This window comes from Hemitrygon akajei, chromosome 4, assembly GCF_048418815.1.
Source record: "Hemitrygon akajei chromosome 4, sHemAka1.3, whole genome shotgun sequence".
NCBI classification, from domain to species: domain Eukaryota; kingdom Metazoa; phylum Chordata; class Chondrichthyes; order Myliobatiformes; family Dasyatidae; genus Hemitrygon; species Hemitrygon akajei.
The window spans coordinates 1,683,645-1,700,680 of record NC_133127.1 but is presented as its reverse complement, the minus strand read 5'-3'; the positions used below and the strand labels follow the sequence as shown (position 1 = coordinate 1,700,680).

The 17,036-nt window shown below is 43.6% G+C and overlaps 1 protein-coding gene across 11 annotated transcripts in view; it reads left to right on the top strand.

The window, feature by feature from the left end:
- The window catches only part of LOC140726062 (dynactin subunit 1-like), a 225,943-nt gene that overhangs the window by 49,976 nt on the left and 158,931 nt on the right, over positions 1 to 17,036 (top strand). For all 11 annotated transcript variants that reach the window (XM_073041988.1, XM_073041983.1, XM_073041984.1 and 8 more), the window contains 2 exons: positions 8,632 to 8,886; positions 9,561 to 9,636. In XM_073041988.1, the coding sequence (XP_072898089.1) occupies positions 8,632 to 8,886; positions 9,561 to 9,636 (331 nt within the window). The remainder of the gene's footprint in view (positions 1 to 8,631; positions 8,887 to 9,560; positions 9,637 to 17,036) is intronic.

Below are 17,036 nucleotides of genomic sequence, written 5' to 3'. Positions count from 1 at the left end.
TGTTTCTCATTGACGTTGTCTCTGCTTCCCAGGTGTGTTTCTCATTGACATTGTCTTTGCTTCCCTGGCGTGTTTCTCATTGACGTTGTCTCTGTTCTTCGCTGGGGTGTTTCTCATTGACGTTGTCTCTGTTCTTCGCTGGGGTGTTTCTCATTGACGTTGTCTCTGTTCTTCCCTTGGGTGTTTCTCATTGACGTTGTCTCTGCTTCCCTGGGGTGCTTCTCTTTCTTTCTTTCTTTTTCAATCTTTTTATTAGTATTAATAATATTATGAACAAAATACAATTGATATATTAATAAAGGGATTACAAACATACAAATTCCCATTGCACGTGAAAGAATACATAAGCAATGAATATAGTATTAATAAGTTTTCCCGAAACATGAACCATATAGTATATATATAAACCAGGTATATCTAGAAATTTCATAATATATAATATAAAAAAGAAAAAAATATATATATGCAAAGTTAACTAACCTACTAATCTAGTGTCTAAAGAAAAAAAAGGAAACAAAAAAAGAAAAAAGAACTTAAAAAAAACGGGAAAAAAAAGGGCTGTTTATAATATATCACAAGAATACATAAACATCAATGTCGTCAACTCCGATCCTCTCAATATAAATACGATTAAAGCTGATAAAACCAATAAGCTTGGAACAGGGTCGTATTACATCATATGAAAATATTGAATAAATGGTCTCCATATCTTTTCAAATTTAATAGAAGTATCGAATACACCACTTTTAATTTTTTCTAAATTTAAACATAACATAGTTTGAGAAAGCCAGTGAAGTACAGTGGGAGGATTAATTTCCTTCCAATTCAACAAAATAGATCTTCTAGCCATCAAAGTGAGAAAAGCAATCATTCGACAGGCGGAAGGAGATAAATGAAGTGAGTCGGGGTGCTTCTCATTGACGTTGTCTCTGTTCTTCGCTGGGGTGTTTCTCATTGACGTTGTCTCTGTTCTGCGCTGGGGTGTTTCTCATTGACATTGTCTCTGTTCTTCGCTGGGGTGTTTCTCATTGACGTTGTCTCTCTTCTTCCCTGGGGTGTTTCTCATTGACGTTGTCTCTGCTTCCCTGAGGTGTTTGTCTTTGACGTTGTCTCTGCTTCCCTGGTGTGTTTCTCATTGACGTTGTCTCTGTTCTTCCCTGGGGTGTTTCTCATTGACGTCTCTTCTTCCCTGGTGTGTTTCTGATTGACGTTGTCTCTGCTTCCCTGGTGTGTTTCTCATTGATGTTGTCTCTGTTCTTCCCTGGGGTGTTTCTCATTGACGTTGTCTCTGTTCTTCCCTGGAGTGTTTCTCATTGACCTTGTCTCTGTTCTTCCCTGGAGTGTTTCTCATTGACGTTGTCTCTGTTCTTCCCTGGGGTGTTTCTCATTGACGTTGTCTCTGTTCTTCCCTGGGGTGTTTTTATTGACGTTGTCACTGTTCTTCCCTGGGGTGTTTCTCATTGACGTTGTCTCTGCTTCCCTGGGATGATTCTCATTGACGTTGTCTCTGCTTCCCTGAGGTGTTTGTCTTTGACGTTGTCTCTGCTTCCCTGGTGTGTTTCTCATTGACGTTGTCTCTGTTCTTCCCTGGGGTGTTTCTCATTGACGTTGTCTCTGTTCTTCCCTGGGGTGTTTCTCATTGACGTTGTCTCTGCTTCCCTGGGGTGTTTCTCATTGACCTTGTCTCTGCTTCCTTGGTGTGTTTCCCATTGACGTTGTCTCTGTTCTTCCCTGGGGTGTTTCTCATTGATGTTGTCTCTGTTCTTCCCTGTGGTGTTTCTCATTGACGTTGTCTCTGCTTCCCTGCAGTGTTTCTCATTGACGTTGTCTCTGTTCTTCCCTGGTGTGTTTCTCATTGACGTTGTCTCTGTTCTTCCCTGGTGTGTTTCTTATTGACGTTGTCTTTGATTCCCTGGGGTGTTTCTCATTGACGTTTTCTCTGTTCTTCCCAGGGGTGTTTCTCATTGACGTTGTCTCTGCTTCCCAGGTGTGTTTCTCATTGACATTGTCTTTGCTTCCCTGGCGTGTTTCTCATTGACGTTGTCTCTGTTCTTCGCTGGGGTGTTTCTCATTGACGTTGTCTCTGTTCTTCGCTGGGGTGTTCCTCATTGACGTTGTCTCTGTTCTTCCCTTGGGTGTTTCTCATTGACGTTGTCTCTGCTTCCCTGGGGTGCTTCTCTTTCTTTCTTTCTTTTTCAATCTTTTTATTAGTATTAATAATATTATGAACAAAATACAATTGATATATTAATAAAGGGATTACAAACATACAAATTCCCATTGCACGTGAAAGAATACATAAGCAATGAATACAGTATTAATAAGTTTTCCCGAAACATGAACCATATAGTATATATATAAACCAGGTATATCTAGAAATTTCATAATATATAATATAAAAAAGAAAAAAAAATATATATGCAAAGTTAACTAACCTACTAATCTAGTGTCTAAAGAAAAAAAAGGAAACAAAAAAAGAAAAAAGAACTTAAAAAAAACGGGAAAAAAAAGGGCTGTTTATAATATATCACAAGAATACAAAAACATCAATGTCGTCAACTCCGATCCTCTCAATATAAATACGATTAAAGCTGATAAAACCAATAAGCTTGGAACAGGGTCATATTACATCATATGAAAATATTGAATAAATGGTCTCCATATCTTTTCAAATTTAATAGAAGTATCGAATACACCACTTTTAATTTTTTCTAAATTTAAACATAACATAGTTTGAGAAAGCCAGTGAAGTACAGTGGGAGGATTAATTTCCTTCCAATTCAACAAAATAGATCTTCTAGCCATCAAAGTGAGAAAAGCAATCATTCGACAGGCGGAAGGAGATAAATGAAGTGAGTCGGGGTGCTTCTCATTGACGTTGTCTCTGTTCTTCGCTGGGGTGTTTCTCATTGACGTTGTCTCTGTTCTGCGCTGGGGTGTTTCTCATTGACATTGTCTCTGTTCTTCGCTGGGGTGTTTCTCATTGACGTTGTCTCTCTTCTTCCCTGGGGTGTTTCTCATTGACGTTGTCTCTGTTCTGCGCTGGGGTGTTTCTCATTGACATTGTCTCTGTTCTTCGCTGGGGTGTTTCTCATTGACGTTGTCTCTCTTCTTCCTTGGGGTGTTTCTCATTGACGTTGTCTCTGCTTCCCTGAGGTGTTTGTCTTTGACGTTGTCTCTGCTTCCCTGGTGTGTTTCTCATTGACGTTGTCTCTGTTCTTCCCTGGGGTGTTTCTCATTGACGTTGTCTCTTCTTCCCTGGAGTGTTTCTCATTGACGTTGTCTCTGTTCTTCCCTGGGGTGTTTCTCATTGACGTTGTCTCTGTTCTTCCCTGGGGTGTTTTTATTGACGTTGTCACTGTTCTTCCCTGGGGTGTTTCTCATTGACGTCGTCTCTGCTTCCCTGGGATGATTCTCATTGACGTTGTCTCTGCTTCCCTGAGGTGTTTGTCTTTGACGTTGTCTCTGCTTCCCTGGTGTGTTTCTCATTGACGTTGTCTCTGCTTCCCTGGTGTGTTTCTCATTGACGTTGTCTCTGTTCTTCCCTGGGGTGTTTCTCATTGACGTTGTCTCTGCTTCCCTGGGGTGTTTCTCATTGACCTTGTCTCTGCTTCCTTGGTGTGTTTCTCATTGACGTTGTCTCTGTTCTTCCCTGGGGTGTTTCTCATTGACGTTGTCTCTGCTTCCCTGAGGTGTTTGTCTTTGACGTTGTCTCTGCTTCCCTGAGGTGTTTGTCTTTGACGTTGTCTCTGCTTCCCTGGTGTGTTTCTCATTGACGTTGTCTCTGTTCTTCCCTGGGGTGTTTCTCATTGACGTTGTCTCTGTTCTTCCCTGGGGTGTTTCTCATTGACGTTGTCTCTGCTTCCCTGGGGTGTTTCTCATTGACCTTGTCTCTGCTTCCTTGGTGTGTTTCTCATTGACGTTGTCTCTGTTCTTCCCTGGGGTGTTTCTCATTGATGTTGTCTCTGTTCTTCCCTGTGGTGTTTCTCATTGACGTTGTCTCTGCTTCCCTGCAGTGTTTCTCATTGACGTTGTCTCTGTTCTTCCCTGGTGTGTTTCTCATTGACGTTGTCTCTGTTCTTCCCTGGTGTGTTTCTTATTGACGTTGTCTTTGATTCCCTGGGGTGTTTCTCATTGACGTTTTCTCTGTTCTTCCCAGGGGTGTTTCTCATTGACGTTGTCTCTGCTTCCCAGGTGTGTTTCTCATTGACATTGTCTTTGCTTCCCTGGCGTGTTTCTCATTGACGTTGTCTCTGTTCTTCGCTGGGGTGTTTCTCATTGACGTTGTCTCTGTTCTTCGCTGGCGTGTTTCTCATTGACGTTGTCTCTGTTCTTCCCTTGGGTGTTTCTCATTGACGTTGTCTCTGCTTCCCTGGGGTGCTTCTCTTTCTTTCTTTCTTTTTCAATCTTTTTATTAGTATTAATAATATTATGAACAAAATACAATTGATATATTAATAAAGGGATTACAAACATACAAATTCCCATTGCACGTGAAAGAATACATAAGCAATGAATACAGTATTAATAAGTTGTCCCGAAACATGAACCATATAGTATATATATAAACCAGGTATATCTAGAAATTTCATAATATATAATATAAAAAAGAAAAAAAAATATATATGCAAAGTTAACTAACCTACTAATCTAGTGTCTAAAGAAAAAAAAGGAAACAAAAAAAGAAAAAAGAACTTAAAAAAAACAGGGAAAAAAAGGGCTGTTTATAATATATCACAAGAATACATAAACATCAATGTCGTCAACTCCGATCCTCTCAATATAAATACGATTAAAGCTGATAAAACCAATAAGCTTGGAACAGGGTCGTATTACATCATATGAAAATATTGAATAAATGGTCTCCATATCTTTTCAAATTTAATAGAAGTATCGAATACACCACTTTTAATTTTTTCTAAATTTAAACATAACATAGTTTGAGAAAGCCAGTGAAGTACAGTGGGAGGATTAATTTCCTTCCAATTCAACAAAATAGATCTTCTAGCCATCAAAGTGAGAAAAGCAATCATTCGACAGGCGGAAGGAGATAAATGAAGTGAGTCGGGGTGCTTCTCATTGACGTTGTCTCTGTTCTTCGCTGGGGTGTTTCTCATTGACGTTGTCTCTGTTCTGCGCTGGGGTGTTTCTCATTGACATTGTCTCTGTTCTTCGATGGGGTGTTTCTCATTGACGTTGTCTCTCTTCTTCCCTGGGGTGTTTCTCATTGACGTTGTCTCTGCTTCCCTGAGGTGTTTGTCTTTGACGTTGTCTCTGCTTCCCTGGTGTGTTTCTCATTGACGTTGTCTCTGTTCTTCCCTGGGGTGTTTCTCATTGACGTTGTCTCTGTTCTTCCCTGGGGTGTTTCTCATTGACGTTGTCTCTGTTCTTCCCTGGGGTGTTTCTCATTGACGTTGTCTCTGCTTCCCTGGGGTGTTTCTCATTGACCTTGTCTCTGCTTCCTTGGTGTGTTTCTCATTGACGTTGTCTCTGTTCTTCCCTGGGGTGTTTCTCATTGATGTTGTCTCTGTTCTTCCCTGTGGTGTTTCTCATTGACGTTGTCTCTGCTTCCCTGCAGTGTTTCTCATTGACGTTGTCTCTGTTCTTCCCTGGTGTGTTTCTCATTGACGTTGTCTCTGTTCTTCCCTGGTGTGTTTCTTATTGACGTTGTCTTTGATTCCCTGGGGTGTTTCTCATTGACGTTTTCTCTGTTCTTCCCAGGGGTGTTTCTCATTGACGTTGTCTCTGCTTCCCAGGTGTGTTTCTCATTGACATTGTCTTTGCTTCCCTGGCGTGTTTCTCATTGACGTTGTCTCTGTTCTTCGCTGGGGTGTTTCTCATTGACGTTGTCTCTGTTCTTCGCTGGGGTGTTCCTCATTGACGTTGTCTCTGTTCTTCCCTTGGGTGTTTCTCATTGACGTTGTCTCTGCTTCCCTGGGGTGCTTCTCTTTCTTTCTTTCTTTTTCAATCTTTTTATTAGTATTAATAATATTATGAACAAAATATAATTGATATATTAATAAAGGGATTACAAATGTACAAATTCCCATTGCACGTGAAAGAATACATAAGCAATGAATACTGTATTAATAAGTTTTCCCGAAACATGAACCATATAGTATATATATAAGCCAGGTATATCTAGAAATTTCATAATATATAATATAAAAAAGAAAAAAAAATATATATGCAAAGTTAACTAACCTACTAATCTAGTGTCTAAAGAAAAAAAGGGAAACAAAAAAAGAAAAAAAAACTAAAAAAAGGGGAAAAAAAGGGCTGTTTATAATATATCACAAGAATACATAAACATTAATGTCGTCAACTCCGATCCTCTCAATATAAATACGATTAAAGCTGATAAAACCAATAAGCTTGGAACAGGGTCATATTACATCATATGAAAATATTGAATAAATGGTCTCCATATCTTTTCAAATTTAATAGAAGTATCGAATACACCACTTTTAATTTTTTCTAAATTTAAACATAACATAGTTTGAGAAAGCCAGTGAAGTACAGTGGGAGGATTAATTTCCTTCCAATTCAACAAAATAGATCTTCTAGCCATCAAAGTGAGAAAAGCAATCATTCGACAGGCGGAAGGAGATAAATGAAGTGAGTCGGGGTGCTTCTCATTGACGTTGTCTCTGTTCTTCGCTGGGGTGTTTCTCATTGACGTTGTCTCTGTTCTTCGCTGGGGTGTTTCTCATTGACGTTGTCTCTCTTCTTCCCTGGGGTGTTTCTCATTGACGTTCTCTTTTCTTCCCTGGTGTGTTTCTCATTGACGTTGTCTCTGCTTCCCTGGTGTGTTTCTCATTGATGTTGTCTCTGTTCTTCCCTGGTGTGTTTCTCATTGATGTTGTCTCTGTTCTTCCCTAGAGTGTTTCTCATTGACCTTGTCTCTGTTCTTCCCTGGAGTGTTTCTCATTGACGTTGTCTCTGTTCTTCCCTGGGGTGTTTTTATTGACGTTGTCACTGTTCTTCCCTGGGGTGTTTCTCATTGACGTTGTCTCTGTTCTTCCCTGGAGTGTTTCTCATTGATGTTGTCTCTGCTCTTCCCTGGTGTGTTTCTCATTGACGTTGTCTCTGCTTCCCTGGTGTGTTTCTCATTGATGTTGTCTCTGTTCTTCCCTGGGGTGTTTCTCATTGATGTTGTCTCTGTTCTTCCCTAGAGTGTTTCTCATTGACCTTGTCTCTGTTCTTCCCTGGAGTGTTTCTCATTGACGTTGTCTCTGTTCTTCCCTGGGGTGTTTTTATTGACGTTGTCACTGTTCTTCCCTGGGGTGTTTCTCATTGACGTTGTCTCTGTTCTTCCCTGGAGTGTTTCTCATTGATGTTGTCTCTGTTCTTCCCTGGGGTGTTTCTCATTGATGTTGTCTCTGCTTCCCTGCAGTGTTTCTCATTGATGTTGTCTCTGTTCTTCCCTGGGGTGTTTCTCATTGATGTTGTCTCTGTTCTTCCCTGGTGTGTTTCTTATTGACGTTGTCTCTGTTCTTCCCTGGGGTGTTTCTCATTGACGTTGTCTCTGTTCTTCCCTGGGGTGTTTCTCATTGACGTTGTCTCTGTTCTTCCCTGGGGTGTTACTCATTGACGTTGTCTCTGCTTCCCTGGGGTGTTTCTCATTGACTTTGTCTCTGTCCTTCGCTGGGGTGTTTCTCATTGACCTTGTCTCTCTTCTTCCCTGGGGTGTTTCTCATTGACGTTGTCTCTGCTTCCCTGGTGTGTTTCTCATTTATTTTGTCTCTGTTCTTCCCTGGGGTGTTTCTCATTGACCTTGTCTCTGTTCTTCCCTGGAGTGTTTCTCTTTGACGTTGTCTCTGTTCTTCCCTGGGGTGTTTTTATTGACGTTGTCACTGTTCTTCCCTGGGGTGTTTCTCATTGACGTTGTCTCTGCTTCCCTGGGGTGTTTCTCATTGACGTTGTCTCTGCTTCCCTGGTGTGTTTCTCATTGACGTTGTCTCTGTTCTTCCCTGGGGTGTTCCTCATTGACGTTGTCTCTGCTTCCCTGGGGTGTTTCTCATTGACGTCGTCTCTGCTTCCCTGGGGTGTTTCTCATTGACTTTGTCTCTGTTCTTCCCTGGGGTGTTTCTCATTGACGTTGTCTCTGCTTCCCTCGTGTGTTTCTCATTGATGTTGTCTCTGTTCTTCCCTGGAGTGTTTCTCATTGACGTTGTCTCTGTTATTCCCTGGGGTGTTTCTCATTGACGTTGTCACTGCTTCCCTGGTGTGTTTCTTATTGACGTTGTCTCTGTTCTTCCCTGGGGTGTTTCTCATTTACGTTGTCTCTGTTATTCCCTGGGGTGTTTCTCATTGACGTTGTCACTGCTTCCCTGGTGTGTTTCTCATTGACGTTGTCTCTGTTCTTCCCTGGGGTGTTTCTCATTGACGTTGTCTCTGTTCTTCGCTGGGGTGTTTCTCATTGACGTTGTCTCTGTTCTTCCCTGGGGTGTTTCTCATTGACGTTGTCTCTGTTCTTCCCTGGAGTGTTTCTCATTGACGTTGTCTCTCTTCTTCCCTGGGGCTTTTCTGATTGACGTTGTCTCTGCTTCCCTGGAGTGTTTCTCATCGGTGTTGCCTGTTCTTCCCTGATATCTCTCTGCAACTTTACCTCTAAATGTTTGTTTGCAGACCTCGCACCCCAGCAGTGGCAGGATGAGTGGAGAAGGGGTTAGTGCTAAGCCCCTGAAGGTGGGCTCCCGTGTGGAGGTAATCGGCAAAGGGCATCGTGGTACAGTGGCTTACGTGGGTGCCACCATGTTTGCCTCTGGGAAGTGGGTCGGAGTGATCCTGGACGACGCCAAGGGGAAAAACGATGGCACTGTGCAGGGCAAGCGTTACTTCACATGTGAGGACAACCGGGGCATCTTTGTACGGCAGTCACAGGTATTGTGCCAACTCCCTGGCCGGGAGATTCCTTGGGCGTTGTTTTGGTGGGGTGAGGCTGTGGGTGAATGAAAGGGAAACCAGGGCAGCAGAAACAGGTACCACCTCCATCCCTGGACCGGGTTGGGTTTGACCCAGGGATTTCACTGGGGAGAGTCTGTGTACCGGTCGGGGAGGTGCGGTGCCAATCTGCAGGCATGCCGGTGTGTTTAACAGGCCATTTAGATTACTGAGTTGTAAATTATTGGGATTTTAGTTGGGTAAATGGATGGATTTTTTGGGTGTGTGAGATGTACTTGAGGGTTGGTGGGGGAATTTAGATTCAACTGGGTGTGGTGGAGTACTGCTGTGTGGGGCCTGGCCTGTTGCAGTGGTTTCTGGATGGCAAAGTGGGTGTACACCTGGAGAATGTTGGTCAATTTTCAGTGTGTGGTGGTTTTTGAGTGTGGGCAAGGTGGAGACTGGTAGTGGTGGGTGGGTGATTGGGAGGGGTGACTAGTGGGTGGGCGAGCGATTGAGAGGGGTGACTGGCGGGCGGGCAATTGTGAGTGGTGACTGTTGTGGGTGGGTGTTTGGGAGTGGTGTCAATGGTGGGTGGGTATATTGAGGCTGGATTTCTGGTCCCACACTGGAATTGGGTTGATGATGTCAAAAATCCAGTTCTCTCCCCACAGATCCAGGTTGTGGAGGATGACACCACCTCACCTGATACTCCCCAGGAGCCATCTGCTTCCAAGGTTCCCAAGCGAGGTAGGTAGCCTTTTCTGTCATCTCCAGTCAGCTGTCTTCATCTGTCTGTCTGAGATGGAATAAACAGCGTCGGGGACGGGGAACAGCAGACCCTTTTGGGAAGCTTATCATCAAAGGATATACTTTGTATTGAAAGGACAGTCAGGAATACATAGGCAGTGGTGTGGCTCTGTTGGTAAGAGATGGAATTACAACTTTAGAGAAAGGTGGCATAGGGCCAGGGCATGTTGAATCTTTGTGGATGGAGTTAAGAAATTGCAAGGGTTAAAAACAAACCATTATGGGGATCATATATAGGCCTCCAAATAGTAGCGGAGATGTGACATTGAGATTGCAAAGGGAGTTGGAAAAAGCATGTAATAAGGGTAATGACACAATTGTGATTTTCTTCAATATGCAAGGGGATGGGGAAAATTGGACTGGTGTTGGATCACGAGAGAGGGAATTTGCCGAATGCCTACAAGATGGCTTTTTATAGCAGCTTGTGCTTGAGCCTGTTTGGGGAAAGGCCATCTTAGATTGGGTGTGGTGTAATAACCCAGATCCTATTAGGGAGATGAATGTGAAGGAACCATTATGAGGCATAATATGATTGAATTCATACTGCACTTTGAGAGGGAGAAGTATAAGTCACATATTACAATGGAATAAAGGAGATTGCAGAAGCATGAGTGAGGAGCTTGCCCAAATGGGTTGGAGGAGGATACTGGCAGGGATGACGGCAGAGCAGAGATGGCTGAAAGGTTCTTGAAATAGTTCACAAGGTGCAGAATAGTTATGTCCCACAGAAGAAGTTCTTTTCATATGGTAGGGGTAGGCAACTGCGGCTGACAGGGGAAGTTAAAGAATGCATAAAAGCCAAGGAAAGAGTATGTAAGGTGGCATAAGTGAGTGGGAAGTTGGAAGTTTGGGAAGCTTTTAAAATTCAACAGAAGTCAACTAAAATAAAGCTTATAAGAAGGGAACAGATGAAATATGAGGGCAAACTAGCCAATAATATAAAGCAGCTTTTTACGCAAGCAGCACTTACTGTGCAACATCGAGTTTACATTGCTGGTAATCAACTAGAGCTGAAGAAATGCAGCTATGATCTGCGCACAGCTATCAAGGCTGCGAAACAACAGTATAGGGAGAAGATTGAGTCAAGGTTCACGATGAATAGCACATGTGACTTGTGGCGAGGGTTACATACCATTGCAGATTTCAAAGCCAAGTGTGGTGCTGCCAACATCGCGTCCTCTCTCCCATATGAGTTCAATTGCTTTTACACTCGGTTCGATATCATTAATTCTGAGCCTCCGAGGAAAGCCACCGCTACAACCTGCAACCTGGTCATCTCTAAGGCCGAGGTATGCAGATGTTTCCAACGAGTGGACAGTCAAAAGGCTGTGGGACCGGATGGCATCCCAGGGTGGGTACTCAGGATGTGCGCAGCACAACTGGCAGGTGTGTTTACAGACAATTTTAATCTCTCCCTCTCCCAGTGTAGAATGCCCTCCTGCTTCAAATTATCCACCATATCCCTGTACCAAAAAAGACCAAGGTATCATGCCTGAATGACTGGAATCCTGTTGCACTCACCTCAATAATAAGCAAATGCTTTGAGAGGTTGGTCAAGGATCACATCTGCAGCTTGCTACCACCCAAACTAGACCCCCTACAATTTGCGTACTGACACAATGCTGCTCTACATGCCGTCCTTACACATCCAGAGAAAAAGGATGCTTATGCTGTTCTTGGACTACAGTTCAGCATTCAACACAATAGTTCCATCCAGGCTTGACAAGAAGCTCAGAGACCTCTGCCTTGTGCAGCTGAATCCTGGACTTCCTGTCAGATTGCCAGCAATTTGTAAGAGTGGGCTCCCTCACCTCCAACCTTGTCAATACAGGAGCCTCTCAGGGCTGCGTACTGAGTCCCCTCCTTTACTCCCCGTACACCCATGACTGTATCGCCACCCACAGCTCTAATCTGCTAATTAAATTTGCAGACAACACTACAATGGCCTTATCTCAAACAATAATGAGGTGGCCTACAGGGAAGAAGTCACCCCTCTGACACAGTGGTGTCAAGAAAACAACCACTCCCTCAATGCCGCTAAAACAAAGGAGTTGGTTGTGGATTACGGTAGGAATGGAGATGGGCTAATCCCTATTGACATCAATGGATCTGAGGTTGAGAGGGTAAACAGCTTCAAGTTCCTCGGCATCCACATCACCGAGGACCTCACGTCTGTACACACCAGCTGTGTGGTGAAAAAGGTACAACAGAGCCTCTTTCACCTCAGGCAGTTGAGGAAGATTGGTATGGGCCCCCAAAACTTAAGAACTTCTACAGGAGCACAATTGAGAGCATTCTGACTGGCTGCATCACTGCCTGGTATGGGAATTGTACCTCCCTTAATCTCAGGATACTGCAAAGAGTGATGTCAACAGCCCAGCGCATCTGTAGTTGTGAACTTCCCATGATTCAGGACATTTACAAGGGCAGGTGTGTAAAAAGGGCCTGTAGGATCATTGTGGACCTAAACCATCCCAACCACAATCTATTCTATCTGCTACCATCCGGGAAGCGGTACCGCAACATAAAAGCCAGGACCAACAGGCTCTGGGACAGCTTCTTCCACCAGGCCATCAGACTGATGAACTTGCGCTGATTTGAGTGTACTCTATGTTACATTGACTGTTCTATTTATTATGAATTATTATAAATTACTATGATTGCTCATTACACATTTAGATGGAGATGTAACGTAAAGATTGTTACTGCTCACGTATGTGAATGGTGTAAGAAATAAAGTCAATTCAATTCATATGCGGCCCCAAGTACATGTCCATATCCAGTCTATCAAGGCCTTTCAACATTCGATAGGTTTAGAGTCACAGAAAAGTACAGCAAAGAAACGCCTTTCAGCCTATCTAGTCTGTGCTGATCTATTTAAACTGCTACTTCCATCAACCTGCACATGGACCATAACCCTCCATGCCCCTACAATCTATTACTGATCCAAACTTTGCTTAAACTTTGAAATCTTGCTGGCATGCACCACCTGTGCTGGCAGCTCGTTTCACACACTCATGACCCTTTGAGTGAAGAAGTATCCCCTCATTTTCTTCTTAAACCTCTTTGTCTTTCACCCTTAGTCCATAACCTCTAGTTGTAGTCCCAAACAACCTCAGTTGTTTATCTGTATTCACAGATCCCTTTGTTCTACCACACTCCTCAGTGCCCTACTGTTCACTGTGTAAGACCTACCCTGGTTGGTCCTACTGAAGTGCAAAACTTGTCTGCCATTTTTCAGCCCATTTTTCCAGCTGGTCTAGATCCGCTCAAGCCATGACAGCCTTCCTCACTATCAGCTACATCCCCAACCTTGGTGTAATCTGCAAAGTTGCTGATCCAATTAACCACATTATCATCCAGATCATTGATACAAATAAGCCCTTAATGCCATAAGATATAGGCACATAATTTGGTCCATTGATTCATGATTGATCCATTTTTCCTCTCAGCCCCAATTTCTTGCCTTCTCCCTGTATCCCTTCAAGCCCTGACCAATCAAGAATCTATCAATCTCTGGCTTAAATGTACAGAAAGACTTGGCCTCCATCACTGCTGTGGCAAAGAATTCCACATTCACCACTCTCTGGCTGAAGAAATTACTCATCTCTGTTCCAAAAGGATGCTGCTTTATTCTGAGGTTGTGTCCTCTGGTCCTTGACACTCTTGCCATAGAAAACATCCTTTCTACATCCACTCTATCAAGGCCTTTCAATATTCGATAGGTTTTAATTAGGTCACCCCTCATTCTTTGGAATTCTAGTGAATACAGGCCCAGAGTCATCAATGCTCTTCAAGTGACAACCCATTCAATCATTTTTGTGAACTCTGCCACAAAGGCATCATCCAAATCAGTGCCATATACCATACAAAGAAGCGGTCCCAACACAGAGCCTGTGGAACACCACTAGTCATTGGCAGCCAACCAGAAAAGGCTCCCTTTATTCATCTCTTTGCCTTCTGCCAATCAGCCATTGCTCTATGTATGCTTGTATCTTTCTTGTAATAGGATTGTCTCTTAACTTGTTAAGCAGCCTTAAATGTGGCATCTTGTCAAAGGCCTTTTGAAAATCCAAGTACACAACATCCACAGATTCTCCTTTGTCTATCCTGCTTGTTATTTCTTCAAAGAATTTCAACAGATTTGTCAGGCAAGATTTTCCCTTAAGGAAACCATGAAAGATAATACCTGTGGTCTATATGGTCTTGAGTAAGGTAGAGGATAGTATCTGTGTGTATGGTCTTCACTAAGGTACAGGGTAGTTGTGGTTTGTATCCGTGGTCTATACGGTCTTCAGTAAGATATAACATCGAATCTTTTGTATCTGTAGGCTTTAGTAAGGCCTTTGGGGAACGCGCAGACTCATCCAGAGTGTTATGGAGGTCAGGATTGAACTTGGATCCTGGGAATTGTGAGGAAGCTGCTCCTACCACTGTTCAGCCCTTTAGAGTGCAACAAGATTTTAGAGCCATAGAGCATCCCAGAATAGATACAAACACTTTAGTCCAATCAGTCCATGCCAACCAGCTGGTCCCAGTTTCCTGTGTATAGCCCATATCACTCTGTTCCTTGGGTTCTAGGCGAATTCATCTTGTAATCAGAGGTTGGACCACTCTCTGTTGGTCCTCGGTGCCAATATTATACTGATGTGCTATTTCTTTAAATCCTTGCCATTGTCTATCCATCGTTGAGCTTTTGATGTCAATTTTACCACAGCCAGCCTGTTTCCTCACCACATATCAAAGTCCCTCTGTTTCATTTAAAAACCCCATTTCATGCTGTTGGATTCTGATACTTTAGCTGAAGCTTCTTTTGGAAGTCAGGAAAGAGACATACGACGACTGTGAATCAACAAGTTTTATTAAGTGTTAATAGAACAATGAGTTTTAGAAATGGGAAATAGTGAGAGGCCATAAATGAAGAGGAAGGGAAGGTAAAGACTAAAGAAAGATACCAGGCCAGCGTGTTCAGCCGTTTTTATAAACAGATGATATCTTGTTACCTTCCATTTCCATTTGTAGATAAGAGTTAACCAATCAGATGGCTCTTATTCACATAATGCAATACCAAAGAAGCTTCTAGAAAGAAACCACAAAACTGTAACCACTAGGGGACACTCTGAATAATTGCATATACATGGGCTTTGTGGAGAATGGTGTTCAAAGCTGAGCCCCTTTCCCAGATGTGGGGCCAGTACGTTGGGGGCTTTCTGAGATCTAGGGCTAGAGTCCTGGGGTTGCACTGTGCTACTGCCTGTATGTGGCCTATCAGCAGTGTCAACAGAGCTCTACCAAGAGGGATTTAGAAACATAGAAACATAGAAAATAGGTACTGGAGTAGGCCATTCAGCCCTTCGAGCCTGCACTGCCATTCAGTATGATCATGGCTGATCATCCAACTCAGAACCCTGTACCTGCTTTCTCTCCATACCCCCTGATCCCTTTAGCCACAAGGGCCATATCTACCTTCCTCTTAAATATAGCCAATGAACTGACCTCAACTGTTTCCTGTGGCAGAGAATTCCACAGATTCACCACTCTCTGTGTGAAGAAGTTTTTCCTCATCTTGGTCCTAAAAGGCTTCCCCTTTATCCTTAAACTGTGATCCCTCGTTCTGGACTCCCCCAACATCGGAAACAATCTTCCTGCATCTAGCCTGACCAATCCCTTTAGAATTTTATACGTTTCAATAAGATCCCCCCTCAATCTTCTAAATTCCAGTGAGTATAAGCCTAGTCGATCCAGTCTTTCTTCATATGAAAGTCCTGCCATCCCAGGGATCAATCTGGTGAACCTTCTTTGTACTCCCTCTATGGCAAGAATGTCTTTCCTCAGATTAGGGGACCAAAACTGCACACAATATTCTAGGTGCGGTCTCACCAAGGCCTTGTACAACTGCAGTAGAACCTCCCTGCTCCTGTACTCAAATCCTTTTGCTATGAATGCCAACATACCATTTGCCTTTTTCATCGCCTGCTGTACCTGCATGCCCACCTTCAGTGACTGGTGTATAATGACACCCAGGTCTGGTTGCATCTCCCCTTTTCCTAATCGGCAGGTCAGTGGCGGTTATTTAAAAAGTGGAGCTTTGAGGGTGTTTGTCCATTGTACTTGGCCTATCAGCATCAACAGAGCTCTACGAACTAAATGAAAGTACAGAGGGATTATCGGACTATTGTCAGGAGTAGGCCAGACGCGAGAGTAGAAGCAACAGGCTTCGGCTCAGAAGAGGCGTCGGCTCTGTGTAAAGCGTCTGTTAAGGTTTCCATTTTATTTTTTTTCCCCTCTTTTACTGAAACATTTCTGTGGTGTGCTCTTCGTGCCTGATGTTGGAGAACTGGGAGACCCAGAGTCTTCCAGAAAAGTACATCTGCTTGGAGTGCATCCTGCTTCAGCTCCTTGAAGACCGTGTTAGGGATCTGGAGCAGCAACTGGGTGACCTTCGGCTTGTACGGGAGAGTGAGGAGGTAATCGATCCGAGTTATAGGGAAGTAGTCACCCTGAAGTTGCAGGAGGCGAGTAGCTGAGTGACTGTCATGAGAAATGGAAATAGGCAGTTAGAGTAGAGCACCCCGTGGCCATTCCCCCCAAAAACAAGCATAGCGCTTTGGATGCCTTTGTGGGGGATGACCTGGGAGAATGCCACAGTGACTGGGCTACAGGCACCAAGCATGGGTCCGTGGTGCAGAATGTAAAGAGAGAGAAGAAGGAAGGTAGTGATAGAGAGGGGAACAGACAGGAGATTCTGTAGATGTGAACGGGACACCAGGATGGTATGTTGCCTCCCAGGTACCAGGGTCAGGGATCTCTTAGATCTCCCTTGGAGGAGGAGGAAGAGCAGCCAGATGTCTTGGTACATTTTGGTGCCAATCACATAGGAAGGAAAAGCAAAGAGGTCCTGAAAAGAGAATTTAGAGAGCTAGGTAGAAAGTTGAGAAGCAGGACTTCCTGGGTAGTAATTTCTGGATTGCTGCCTGTGCCACGCACCAGTGAGGGTAGGAACAGGATGATCTGGCAGATAAATGTGTGGCTGAGAAGTGGGTGCAGGGGACAGGGCTTCAGGTTCTTGGATTATTGGGATCTCTTCTGGGGGAGGTATGACCTGTTCAAAAGTGACGGGTTGCACCTGAACCCAAGGGGGACCGATGTTCTTGCGGGTGGGTTTATTAGAGCTGTTGAGGAGTGTTTAAACTAACTTTGCAGGGGGATGGGAACCGGACTAAAGGGATTCAGAAAAATATGGATGGTAAAAAAATAAAGATAGCGTGCAATCAGATTGTCAGGAAGGGCAGGCAGGTGATGGGATTTAGTTGCAGCCAACAGGGTGAGTATCAAATGAT